The sequence below is a fragment of the Capricornis sumatraensis genome, chromosome 1 (genome assembly GCF_032405125.1).
Source record: "Capricornis sumatraensis isolate serow.1 chromosome 1, serow.2, whole genome shotgun sequence".
Lineage (NCBI taxonomy): Eukaryota > Metazoa > Chordata > Mammalia > Artiodactyla > Bovidae > Capricornis > Capricornis sumatraensis.
Genome location: NC_091069.1, coordinates 35434396 through 35448334, shown reverse-complemented (window position 1 = coordinate 35448334; position 13939 = coordinate 35434396). Strand labels below are relative to the sequence as shown.

At 46.9% G+C, this 13939-nt stretch overlaps 1 protein-coding gene across 1 annotated transcript in view; it reads right to left on the bottom strand.

Annotated features, from left to right (window-relative positions):
* Positions 1 to 13939, bottom strand: part of PLB1 (phospholipase B1) — a 121294-nt gene that overhangs the window by 61580 nt on the left and 45775 nt on the right. Inside the window, exons 13-17 of the mRNA XM_068966712.1 lie at positions 13064 to 13132; positions 12206 to 12280; positions 9000 to 9063; positions 2560 to 2618; positions 1016 to 1089 (exon numbers count right to left, since the gene is read on the bottom strand). Of these exons, the coding sequence (XP_068822813.1) occupies positions 1016 to 1089; positions 2560 to 2618; positions 9000 to 9063; positions 12206 to 12280; positions 13064 to 13132 (341 nt within the window). The remainder of the gene's footprint in view (positions 1 to 1015; positions 1090 to 2559; positions 2619 to 8999; positions 9064 to 12205; positions 12281 to 13063; positions 13133 to 13939) is intronic.

The following is a 13939-nucleotide window of genomic DNA, read 5'->3' as shown; positions in this document are numbered from 1 at the left end:
TTGCAGGCTGAGGAAACACCACACATGCCCTCTCATGTTGGCACGAGCCAGACTTTCAAAGGTGAAGCTGGAGTGGTGCTCACCACAGTGTGCGGTGCCTGGATTTGATTACAGGCGGAGCGGGGCCAGCATGCACAAGACATGTGTACATGATTAGGAGAGGCGCTGGATTAGGGGTCAGGAGCCATCTACCCTACTTTTTGCTCCGTTATCATCTGACTGTGATCTTGGACAGGTTACTTGTCCTCTTTGAGCCATGCTTCCTCATCTGTTAAATGAAGGCCCTTCAGTAGTGATCCCAGCTACGATTTTTACCTTCCTTTCTGTCAGGCACTGTGCTAGGCGTTTAAATTCTCTCGAAGCCTCGTGACCTGGGTGCTTGTGGTAAAGAACCCGCCTGCCAATGCAGGAGACTTAAGAGATGTGGTTTTGGTCCCTGGGTTGGGAGATACCCTGGAGAAGGGCCTGGCATTCACTCCAGTATTCTTGCTTGGAGAATCCATGGACAGAGGAGCCTGGTGGGCTACAGTCCATGGGGTCGCACAAAGTCGTACATGACTGAGGCGACTTAGCATGCAAGCCTCGTGACAACGCTAAGCCAGTATTATTGTCTCTGCATCAAAGATGAGACCAGTTCAGAGAGGTTGAATAACTTGCCCAAGGTCACACAGAGCAGGCAGCTGGGACTCAGACACAGCCATGGTTCTGACGGCTGCTGCCTCCTTCTGAGACTACTGCCCAGAGGGAGAAATGGAAGCTCAATCTTTTCCAGCCCAAATGTTTGAGTAGGTTCTCCCCTAAACTCCTCCTGTTCAGATCCAGACTTGTTTGGGAGAAAATAGTGGTTTGGGAAAGCTGATAAATACCTTCCTTAAATTAAACCTACAAATTCTCATGGAAAAGCACCAGGTGACTCATCTCTCTGCTAGAGAACTTGTTTTCTACATGCTCAGGGGGATCCCCCCCTGTCCTGTGACGACGAGGCATCTCTGGGCCTCGCCACGGCCATACTCACCTCCAGGACAGACCTCGATACTGAGTCAAGACGTCTAGGACGTTTCCAGGCTTGGACCCAGCCCCGTTACCTGCCTGAAAAGAGAACACCAGAGGGGTAATTTTCTTGCCTGCTCACCAGAGGGTCTGTGTTCTTGTCCTGGCCAGGCCAGAATGCCAAGCCCTTTAGAACCCAGAGTCTTGACAGCACCATGTCTTGATGTGAATCCTGCCTTGTCAGAAATGAGTGCAAGCTCCCGCTGGGAATCCTGGAATCCACCCTGGGAAACCCTGCCCAGACACCAGGCTGGCAAAAGTGCTCTGGAAATTAGACTGCAGCGTGGTTTTCCAAAGGAATCATTTCAGGGCCCCATTTTTCTAAAAGCTGTGAACTATATCATAAAAGGAAGTATATTATAATCCTTTGATATGAATAGATCTCTCATACGTACAACGTGAAAAATTAAAACGAAATGCCATGTACCTGCTCCTCAGCTATAGAAAGAGCAGTCTTTTAAAACCACCATGTGACACACTGCAGGTTCATGTCCCTTGCCTGACGCCTGTTATTTCTGAGACAAGCCATTTCAAGGAAGCGGGGGAAGGCTGGCCTCCAGGAGAGGTGTCCCCGCCTTTGGGGCAAAGAGTCGTGAGGGGTCATGGAGAAGAGGGCTACGGGACAGAGACAGGACTCTGGCCTCAGAGTGGGGGCCTGAGAGTTCTGTCCACATCCAGCACTTACAGGCTCTGTGGCCGTGGTACTCCCTTTCCCTCATCCAGCTTCACCTTCTTTGTTGGTTTAAGTTTGAGGAGATACGTCACAGCATTTTATTGAGGAAACTTAATAAGATCATGTCAATGTGAACAGGCCACAGACATGATAGGTGTCAGCTGGTAGCTGGAGGGGGAATTCAGCTGGAGGCCCTTGACCTTACTGACCCGGAGAGCAGAAGCCGGACTCCTCTGTAATGAGCTGCTGTGGACCGGAAGCAGGGACCCCTGCCTCCCACCCCAGCGCTCTAAGGACTTGATCCTGCTTTTTCTGGATCACTCTTTGTGGGGACTGGGAGGTCACCACGGGGCAGCTGCAGACATAGGCTGGATCATCTTTAGTATTTGCATCTCTTCCCCTGACCCTGGTTTTTCACCCCCTCCATTAGCACTGGTTCCTGTTGCATCATCGCGTGGCCCTCGGCACGATCCCTTAGCTTTCCCACGTGGACAGAACAAAGCATCTGGTCTTTGAAGGGGCCCTACACCTCATACTGTTCCACCCCACCACCGACAGGCTGTGTGGTCTGGGCTGGGTCACTTCTATCTCAGGGGCTCCCTCTGGGCCCCCCACTTCCTGCTCTCTCTTTCAATCCAATGTTAGGAGAAGAAAGATGAGGTTAGAATGGCAGTGGAAAACTCAACGCCAGTAGGGAATGCTGGATTCCAGGGTGGGGAGGTGGAGAGGGACTGAGGTTGCAAGGATGATGGCAGCTCTAAGGGCTCGAAGTGAGATTCTCCTATGAACCAAGATCTTCTCTTCTCCTGCCCTTCCTTCCACCATCCGTAACTCACCGTGAGCGAGTCGCCCAGGGCTCCGATGACCTTGATGTCAGCCAGCTTCAGCCTGTGAACTGAATGCAGAGATGAACAGAAGATGGGCTTCCTGCCGCCTCTGAATCAGGGAAGAGTGTTCTAGGTAGACTAACACAGAGTAGGGAAATTGCGTTTGGACAAAGATGCTAAAAGCCCATCCTTGTCCTAAAGCCCAGCAGTAGCAGCTGTGGAGCCTGACTGCCAGTCTCCTCCTTGGGGCTCCTGGGCACAGGGCTGGGGAGCTGGAAGGTGGCCCCACTTTCAGAGGGGCATCTGCTGGTGTTGGGTGAACCTGATGCCACAGGTGGGCAGTTATCCTCAGGGCGTAAACAGTCCCTGATGACCTGATCTGGGAGTGAGGAGGGGGTTGTGGTGGAGGTGAAACCTATACTTCATCTATGCTAGGATCTGTTGATATTTGGGATAAAATATTATATTTTATATTTTATTAGAAAAAAATCAGCTCAGCTTTTCTGAAGTGAAAAGGGAAATGCCTTTATACTATTGACTATTACAAAATAAAGGCGAAATTACATGACATAAAATTAACCACTTTAAAATCAACAATTCTGTGGCCTTTAGTACATTCCCAGTGTTGTGCAACCATGACCTCTATCTAGTTCCAAAACATTTTCATCACCCCCAAGGGAGACCTGTACGCACTAAGCCAGTCACTCTTCCCTCCCTCCAGCCTGTGACAGCCACTGTCTGCTCTCTGCCTATGGATTTCCCTATTCTGGATATTTCATATAAATGGAATCACACAAAACGCAACCTGTATGTCTGGCTTCCTCCACTTTGCATGCTGTTTTCAAGGTTCTCCATGTTGTAGCAGCTGTGAGTACCTCGTGCTTTTTTACAGCTAATATCCTATTGTGTGGGTGTACCACCTTTCGTTCATTCCTTCATCAGATCACAAGCTCACCTCCTACTCCCCCTTGTACCTCCCACTTCCCTGGAGTACCTCCTCCCATAGTCACCCCGACTTTGACACAGCTCTGTCTTTCTTCCGATATGCCTTCTGTGGTCTCTAGCTGTGTGATGCTGCACTAACTGGTCAATTACCATTCAGCCTGGGAAGAAGTCTAATGTAGCATTTATACCAGGGAGTGGCCCACTACTCCAACAGGGAAAGAAACCTTTCATTTCAGTGAGCCACTGCTTAAGATAAATAAACTAAAATCTACCTTCCAGGAGGTTCTCTCAACAGCCCTTCTTTACCAAGTCACTCTGTGATGAGGGCGGTGAAACCCAGAAAAAGATGCTTTCGACACCACCTGACTACCTAGAGTCTACTTCACTCATTAGCATGTTGTATGATCGCATCTGCATGGGAAGCTGTGCTCACGCTCAGCACAAACAATGTTCAAAGGAATCTTCAGGTCTTGCTCCCTCCATGGAGACATCTTGTCTACCCAACTTCTATGCTGTCTGCCTATGGGGAACTGTTGCTCCCACTGAGAATTTGCTCTCATTGGAAAAGTAAAAGTCCCTGCTTCTTTCCCATGACAGCATGCAAACCAAACCATGCGTAGCTGTGAATGTGTGTATGCAAAATATAGAGATTAGTGGTCTTCAAATTTAAGCATGCATCAGAATCATCTGGAGAGCTTGTTAAAACACAGATGGCTGGTCCCCACCCTCAGAGTTTCTGATTTAGTAGGTCTGGGGTGGGCCCAAGGCTCTGTGGTTAGAAGAACAATATCAAATCACAAAGCCAGCTGCAGACATTAGCACACATCCACGGGGCTGAGCCTGAGAACTCTGAAATGACCTCTTCTCAAAGAAATCAGGATCTGGGTAAAAAAGGCAACAAAATGAAAACTGAGACCTCCTCTCCTCAACTCTAGAGGGTTTATTTTAGCTTCTGATGATGATGGCCAATCACCGTATTCTTGTTGCCATAATGTGTAATACAGTGAATTCTGGGAACACTAACGAGTGTGCAAAGGTTAGGGGAAATCTTTGGGGCTGGTAAAATGTGGAGGAGATGAGAGATTTGCTTGGAAAGCACATTACAGTATTCTAAAGGGGTGGCTGAAGCTGGCCATTTCTGCCTCCTAAATTTGTAGCAGGCAGAAAGGAAACACACATATATATGTGTGCTCATGTATGTCCACATCTGTGTGTGTACATACATGTATATGGCTTGATATGCAGATTGGAAGGGGTGGCTTCCTGCTGGTCATTCTGTAAGAAATGACCTGTAAGAGATAATAAACCAAAAGAACCAAATAGAGATGGAAGAAGTTTGACTCATCTGGGATCTTATTAAAATAGAATGCTGCACACACATTTCATTGGCTTGTTATTCCGGAATCCTCAATTTGAGTTTTGTTAATATCATCATATATGATAAAGACCCAGCCTGGAACCACAGCAAAGCACTTTAGCAATTGCTCTCCTTGGGGAGAGAACTCTTCAGAGATAAGATTAAATTTGTGTGGGCTGATTAGCCTAAACATTATCTGGTACAGATTGTCCATCACCTCGAAAGAAGTTGATAAACATATTGTTAACTCATCAACATTTTTACAGAAGGGGCCTCTTATCAGAAGGCCATCTAAACTATGATGAAAGTTCACGAATTACCAGAAAATGGTTGACTAGAGTACAGAATGGGGAAAGTGCCCACTGGACAGAAAAAGGAACCGCAGGGAGAAGCTTTGACGCTTGGGAGTTCTTAAACTACCTGGGGCAATAATCTGAAAAACCAACTTTCTCTCAATTGTCAGCTAGAGCTGCCCAACCCTTTGCACTCAGATCTGAGGGACTTATATAAAGACTTTTGCAGTGGTGGTAAACTGCTGGCCCAGGTTAGTCTATGTTCCTGTCTTTGGAGTGCTTTGCCATGAGTTTACATGAAAAAATATGTGACTGGCACATAGGAGCTCAAGAAATGTGTTCAGCTGAATTAAAGGCTAAGGAAGAGGCTCTGTATCAGAGACTTTATAGCTCTTGAAGCTCTAAATGATGGAAACTGCAGGGAAGGGAAATACATTCATCCAAGTGTCTTGGGGTGAGTTTGAACTTGTTGAGTAGGTGGGTCCCGCCAAGGGGACAAAGTGAAGTCACTCAGTCGTGTCCAACTCTTTGCTACCCTGTGGACTGTAGCCCACCAGGCTCCTCTGTCCATGGGATTTCCCAGGCAAGAATACTGGAGTGGGTTGCCATTTCCTTCTCCAGGGGATCTTCCCAACCCAGGGATCAGACCCAGGTCTCCCACATTGCAGGCAGATGCTTTAACCTCTGCACCACAGGGGACAGGCAGGCTGTTATTCCCTGCAGGGCATCATGACTTCCTAGTCACAGGCTAGTTAGGTCCCAAGTCTCATGAGCATGTGGTGACTCTAGAAACAGCTTCTGGATGCACACTGGACAGTATGTGCCCTGGACAGCTCACCACTGACCCACAATGAAGCAAAGCCCCTGGTGGTCACAGTGCTACAACCCGGGCAATTTCAATATCAGCGCTGGAATCGCTCATTTTAAATAAATGATGTCAGGGACTTAGAAATGACTTGTTCTAATTTATACTATTGGTGACAGTGGCATAGAATTAACTTTGTTCTACTTTCAAATGCTATGAATTTTCCCCCTTTGCATGGAATTAGCAGCTTGACTTCAAGATAGCCAACTTCAATAGACAGCCAGTGCCCTTTCTGGCTCCTTATTGCCACTCTTCTGTTTACAAAATGTTACTCCTTTTCTCACTGGGAAAACCTTAAGTCATCCTCAAGGCCCATTGTATTTTTTTTTAAAACTTATCCCAGTGATCTTATGGACAGGGCCATGAAGTAATACAAAATGATGTAAGTACTTATGAAGTTATAAAGCCCACAGGAGGTAGCATTCAATAAATTTTATGTATGCATTGAAAACCATAGGGGTGTGGAGAGTCAGACATGATTGAGCATGAACGCAAGCCACAGCCCACTGACCAGAAGGAGGAAACTAGAAGCGTGCATGCATGCATTCACTTAATCATGCTACCAAACAGCAACTGGCAATAAAAATTACTTACATCAGCTCTACATATCTCATCCCAAACCCCACAGATCAGCAGAAGAGGTTCATCACCTACGGGCTCCGGATGGAGTGATGTGAGGCACCCGGGCGGGCCAGGGGCTGTGGCCTGTTGATGAAGGCAGTATCTTATTTTGAAATTATCACTTGTTCATTAGCTGGGTGTATTGGTGGATTGGTTTGAGAGAGACGTTCGAAAAGGGGACTACAAAAAAGGTTTTTGAAAATGACTATGAAGGTAAAACAGTTATTTGATAAGAAAGTCTCAGTGAAAAATTGTCTTAATGGAAGGCACTTTGGTGCAATGGGTTTTTAGGATCTTTTTCAACCCTGGGAATTTTTGATTTGCTGAAGTAGAAATACTCCTCAATAAAGATAAGTTCAACAAGCGTTTATCAGGCTCCCACCAGGTGCTGAGTCACTGGCGATGTAAAGATAGATGATCTGCTCTTAGAAGTACATATCAGATGCCTTCATCTCAATTAGAAATTGTAAACATGGTCTCCAGAAGGGTGAATGACCTCACCAAAAATGTGACAATTATCGAGGGTGATAATAGCGTGGTCCGGTGCTAAGTCTTTCTCCTGCCCCAACAGCCACAAGTGTGATTAAAATGTCCAATCAGATATCAAGTGCAGTAATGAAATGTGTTTTTCATTTTTGTCCAGTTAGCTGTGGCCATTTTTCGAAATGACGCATTTTAGCGGGGGTACTCAGAGGGGTCAACCCAGCATTAGCCCTTGAGTACTGCCACCCAGTAGACCAGTGCCGGCACTTTGTTCCCAGGCCTACTTGGTTAGATCAAGGATGCCTGTATCTGTCCACCTGCATCTCATACCTCAAGGTCTCAAGATTTCTTGTGCTTACATCTTTAAGTGCCAATAAACAGGACCATCTCCAGGGTCAGGGGATAAAGGAGAGGTTCATGTTTCATCTGGCTTTCAGATGTTCAGATATGCTCTAATGGACTGCTTGCTTATCACTGTTGTGATAGGAACATAATCTGGACAGATTGCAAAATCTTTACAGACCATCCTTTTAGAATGATAAGATTAAAAGAGGATAGATATCATTTCACTGTAGAGAGTATGGCTATTAAAACAAACGTCACCCTCCCTTTCCTTACACAAACATACATATGTACACACACATATATGTATAGACATGTGTATACATACATATACATATATGTATATACACACGTGCATATGTAATATACATATACATATACATCTTTGAGCTTTTGCTATTGGAGAGCCTACATATGAAGCTAATAATTTGTTTCTGTTACTAAAATTCTGCTAGCAAACTAACCAACAGCAAGAGGCTGTCACTAATATGGGGAAAAAGCATAAAGATGCTGTGTGTGTGTAAGACTTTTATCACCTATTCCATTCTTCTGCAACTTCATCAAGAGCCAGTTACGTACTGAAGTGTTCCGAGAGAAGATCTTTAACTTATTTGCCAGTCACTTGGCTTGATTAGAGTATGTAGAGCTAAGACAGGCATGAAGGGCAAGCTGACACTTGTTCTACTAACACTCAGCAAAAGGAGACAACCTGCCCACAAAGATTTGCATACCGTAACATCTCCAAACTTTGCTTTCTATCCTGGGAGGCGTGTAGGAGGCATTCAACAATCATCTGATAGATGAGTAAACAAGGAAACAAATCAATGAACACACGAGTCACTCCCCACGACGCACGAGAACCCGCTGCATGGTTGCAGAGCCGCTCCCAGGCTGAGGTTCTGAGTCGTGTGGGCCACCACGTCGCCCCCACCCGGGGCCTTCCATGGCCTGGTGCACACAGCTATCACCCCCAGGTTGACTCATTCGGAGGAAAAGGCTCAGCCCTTAGGCAGCCCCTCTTTGGGAAGGTCTCTGCCTAGAACATTCCATGAGTCTCACTTTCATGACCCAGCAACAGTCATTTTGAAAATACCCAGAAGTACTGAAAATGGCACGTGTGTAAGACTTTGTGCTTTCCTGCGCTGTGTGGTGTTTGAGTACACACTGACGGCCCTACTCAGAGCATGGACTTTTTACTTCCTGCTTAAGGTAGTTCTGCTTTTCACAGAACAAATCTGCCTCATCGAGGCTTCCCAGCGGGGACAATGACATCACCTCACTCACCTGACACTGGGCCCTTTGCAGAGCATGGCCTAGCACACAGTTAATGCTCAATAAATGCTTTCTGATAACGTTATCACATTTTTGTTAAAGAATAATCAAATACAGACATGAACTTGCAAGTATACACACAGAGCTGGATGGCCCTGAAAACCTCTCAGGCATATCTCAGATTGTGGGGATTGACATCCTAAGGCTACTCTTACTGTGATGGGTTTAGACCTCACATGAGTTTACAAATCACTGGACTTGAGCCGTGTACCTGAGGTGGGAACCGTGTCAGAGGGATCCTTGTCAGAACACCTGATTTCCGCTCCATCTCTCACCTGAAAGGAGACACATGGAGAAATAATAAGAAATGGTTCTTCCGTGTAAGAAACTGGGTGAGAAGTGTGCCTCTACTGGGGAGATACCACTTAATACAGAAACCTGGGCATCTTTTAGGAGTTGTCCCTCTCCTTCAACACTCACACCGAGTGTCCACAAAACCCCTTCCAGCTGCTCCCAGGGCTCCCCCTCTTCTCTAGGCCCTCAGCCTAATTTCAGGCTTCATCACTTCTGTCTAAATTATGGCTGTATTCTTCACCACCGTTGCTGCTGGCCTGTAGGCTTCCTCCTTAGCCTTCTGAATCCATTCAGAGGACTCTTTTCCTCTCAACATAAAAATCAGTCCCTTGCCCAGATTCTCAGTGAAAGCAGGAATTTTTGTCTGTTTCGATTATTGTGTTTCCAGACCCTATAACACTGCACAGTAGAAGCTCAGTAAATGCTTGTTGGTTAAATATGCATGTTTCTACTCTGTAGGAACAGCAGCATAAAGTCCATCCTCCTTGGCATGGTCTAGGAGGTCCTCAACGTTTCAAACCGTCCACTAGCTCTCTGTCCCCTCCTTGTCTTTGCCCAACACCCGCCTCTGCCCTTTCTTTCCTCTTCCTTCTCCCTGTTTCCCTCCTCCCACCCACCTGGCTACGCCTTTGTCACCCCCAAGGCTAAGGTCGTGGGAGCCCTGGGGAAGGCTTCTCAGCTCCCTCCTGTCGTGTGCTTTCCAGCTGTGTTCTCAGAATACCCATGGGAACCTCACAGGGCTTGGTACATTGTGCGGCCACTGCTGGCTGACCCCACTAGACTATCTGTATTTTCATCTCCTATACTTGGTCTTCATCCACCCACTCATTTAGTTTCTCAGCTAACAGTGATGAGATACCTGCCCTGAGCCCCTGCCCTCACAGAGCCTGCAAGCTAATGGTACACAGCTTGTATTCAGTAAGTGTATCCTGAAGGGCTGTATTGCTCCCTCTTATATAAAACTCATGGCCTGGTTCAGTTCAGTTCAGTTCAGTCGCTCAATCGTTTCCAACTCTTTGTGACCCCATGAATCGCAGCACGCCAGGCCTCCCTGTCCATCACCAACTCCCGGAGTTCACTCAGACTCACGTCCATCGAGTCAGTGATACCATCCAGGCATCTCATCCTCTGTTGTCCCCTTCTCCTCCTGTCCCCAATCCCTCCCAGCATCACAGTCTTTTCCAATGAGTCAACTCTTTGCATGAGGTGGCCAGAGTACTGGAGTTTCAGCTTTAGCATCATTCCTTCCAAAGAAACCCCAGGGCTGATCTCCTTCAGAATGGACTGGTTGGATCTCCTTGCAGTCCAAGGGACTCTCAAGAGTCTTCTCCAACACCACACTTCAAAAGCATCAATTCTTTGGCGCTCAGCCCTCTTCACAGTCCAACTCTCACATCCATACATGACCATGGGAAAAACCACAACCTTGACTAGACAGACCTTAGTCGGCAAAGTAATGTCTCTGCTTTTGAATATGCTCACTAGGTTGGTCATAACTCTTCTTCCAAGGAGTAAGCGTCTTTTAATTTCATGGCTGCAGTCACCATCTGCAGTGATTTTGGAGCCCCCAAAAATAAAGTCTGACACTGTTTCCACTGTTTCCCCATCTATTTCCCATGAAGTGATGGGACCGGATGCCATGATCTTCGTTTTCTGAATGTTGAGCTTTAAGCCAACTTTTTCACTCTCCTCTTTCACTTTCATCAAGAGGCTTTTTAGCTCTTCTTCACTTTCTGCCATAAGGGTGGTGTCATCTGCATATCTGAGGTTATTGATATTTCTCCCGGCAATCTTGATTCCAGCTTGTGTTTCTTCCAGTCCAGCGTTTCTCATGATGTACTCTGCATAGAAGTTAAATAAGCAGGGTGACAATATCCAGTCTTGACGTACTCCTTTTCCTAGGTAGATACTGTTAAATGTGCATTATACTTTATAACTTAACACTTCTATGAGGTAGGATGATGACTCTCATCATTTCCCAGATTTGGAAAACCAAGGCACAGAGAGGTTGAGTACTTTGCCTGCTGACACAGAGCCAGTAATAGGAAGAGTCTGGGTTTGAACCCAGAGCCCACTTGCTCAACTCACTGAGCTGCATTGCCTCTTAGATGTATCCTTATTGCTGTGATGTTAGTGAGAAAGTGTGGGATGAGTTGATAAATCATCTTTCAGACTGCTATCTCTCGGGCTTTGCAATGCAGGCCCTGGCCATCAGCTTTGCCTTCACCACCCAGAGAAACTGCACCCTCTTTTATCCAGTAGGGAGGCGGGGGTGGTGCCGGGACTGAATTCGCCTCAACCCACATTGGTCCCTGGTCCTCTGAGAAGGAGGATGACAACCTTCAAGTGTTTCTTGTGTGCACAGAGGACTGTGGAGTGCCCTATCCAATCTCAACAGGAAGTATTAGAAAAAGACTCATGAGATAAGTCAAAATGAAGACGTGAGTGAGTGTGAGGCGGCCCCTAAGGGGTGGCTGACGGCTGAGGACTTCCACGTTGACTGCTTTCAGATCTCACCCCGTTTCCTTGTCTTTTCTTGACTTTCTCTTCAGATTAAGGGCTTGGATGAGTTTAAAAGGGCTTGTCAGAGATTTGAGGAGGGCCTGAAGATTTTTAGGGCTTCCCAGGTGGTGCTAGTGGTAAAGGACCCGCCCGCTGATGCGTGAGACATAAGAGACGTGGGTTCAATCCCTGGATTGGGAAGATCCCTTGGAGGAGGAAACGGCAACCCACTCCTGTATTCTTGCCTAGGAAATCCCATGGACAGAGGAGCCTCGTGGCCTATGGTCCACAGGGTCGCAAAGAGTTGGACATGACTGAGCACAATCATATACAAAGATTCTTGCCTCACATCAAAACAGACAGGGAGCCAGCAGCACTGAGCCCCCAGCATACCCAGTGAAGCCACAGGACGCTGGTTGCCAAGATCATTTTAAAGATGGAGTATGAGGGCAGCCCTGCTTCAAACACCTAGGGGACACCCACACACGTGTTCCTTCACCCTCTCCAGCCTGCCCCCGGGGGTCCAGCACACAAAGAACCCCTCAGAAGCTTCTAAAACTCATCAAGTGGCTGCCCCTGGTTCATTTGCATGTTTGTCAATCACAGAACACCTCTCCGTACCTCAGTCTTCACCTGGGGCTTTAGCATCCTGGGCAGATAGTTGCTGTTCCTATAGGTGAACAGATAGGGATTCTCCTGCAGACAAAGATAACGTATTATAACCATGATCCAGGAATCCATATCCTTGAATCATCAGGTCTTATCATCCAGCAATGCCTTCGGCCAATCTGAAGCATTCATACCATCCTTTAAATGATGAGAAAGCCATGCTCTGGCTTTTCTTCTCTGTACTGCCCACTAGTTCCCTGCAGGAGTTCATTAACACTTTGAAATTCCCCATTTGCCACAGTCAGCATCTCTTGCTCTCTACCTGAGGTTCATGCCACCAGGCGCAGTAGGTAGATCTCCATGAAAAGAGAACTTAAAGTTTCCTGAGAGCCAAGGCCAAGAGAAAAATAGGATGAATTGCATAGTGACGAAAAACTTACCAATTCATCAAGAAAGACAAAAATTTGACCAGCATTATGTGATAAGAGGAATTCTGCTCATTTCCATTGCCATTTTTAAAAACCAATTTATTCATCAACATTAATTCTACACCTAGTATACATTAGGCACATATTTAAGACACCCGTCTTGGCATTTGGGGCCAGGTGAGCTGTGGCTTTGTTCCTATGCCCTGCATAGGTAGGGAAGGGGCCTGAGTTCTATTAAAACAGTTCTCCTGGCCCACAGGTATAAACCTTAGGTGTGCCCAGGCCCAGAAGAACAGACCCATGACTCTAATGGGGCTAATGTCTCATCCAGGTGAGACCCACTTTCACAGCAAAGCCTGCTTCTTTGTGATCCCACCATTCTTCTCAACTCAGTAGGAGATTCCCCCTACCCCCACCTCCGCCCCCTCCAGTCCTTGCCTACCTGGGAGGGACATTTCAGAGGCCTCTCTTTTGCACTAAATGGTTCATCTTTCTGTCCTGCTGGCTGCAACTGGAATAGAAGGTAATATTTAGAACAGCAAAGTCTTACACAGGTGGCAGCATCCTAGGGTACCACTGAGGGACGCTCATTCGCCCTGTGTTTCTCAGACTGTGACCCTGGGAGGGCAGCATCAGCTGGGAACGCATTAGAAATGCCACTTCCCAGCCCCCAGCCCTGGGGTGGGACCCAGCTCTCTGTGTTTTATCAAGTCCTCCACGGATTCTGATGCCTGCTCAAGCTGAATTCCACTGCAGGAGAGGAAACACCAATGCCCAGCCCACTGCTCCTATTACAGGGAAACTGAACACCAGAGAGAACTGAACACCATCTAGTCAAAGCTGTGGTTTTTCCAATAGTCACGTATGGATGTGAGAGCTGAGCCATAAAGAAGGCAGAGCACCAAAGAATTGATGATTTCAAACTGTGATGCTAGAGAAGACTCTTGAGAGTCCCTTTGGCAGCAAGGAGATCAAACCAGTAAATTCTAAAAGAAATCAGGCCTGAATACTCATTGGAAGGACTGATGCTGAAGCTCCAATACTTTGGCCACCTGGTGTGAAGAGCCGACTTATCAGAAAAGACCCTGATGCTGGGAAAGAGTGAGGGAAAGAGGAGAAGGGGGGTGGACAGAGGATGAGATGATTGGATGGCATCATCAACTCAATGGACATGAGTCTGAGCAAACTCAGGGAGATAGTAAAGGACAGGGAAGCCTGGCATGCTGCAGTCTATGGGATCGCAGAGTCGGACATGACTGAGCGACTGAACAACAACCTGAGTTCCACTGTAGGAGAGGAACCACCGATTCCAGCCCAC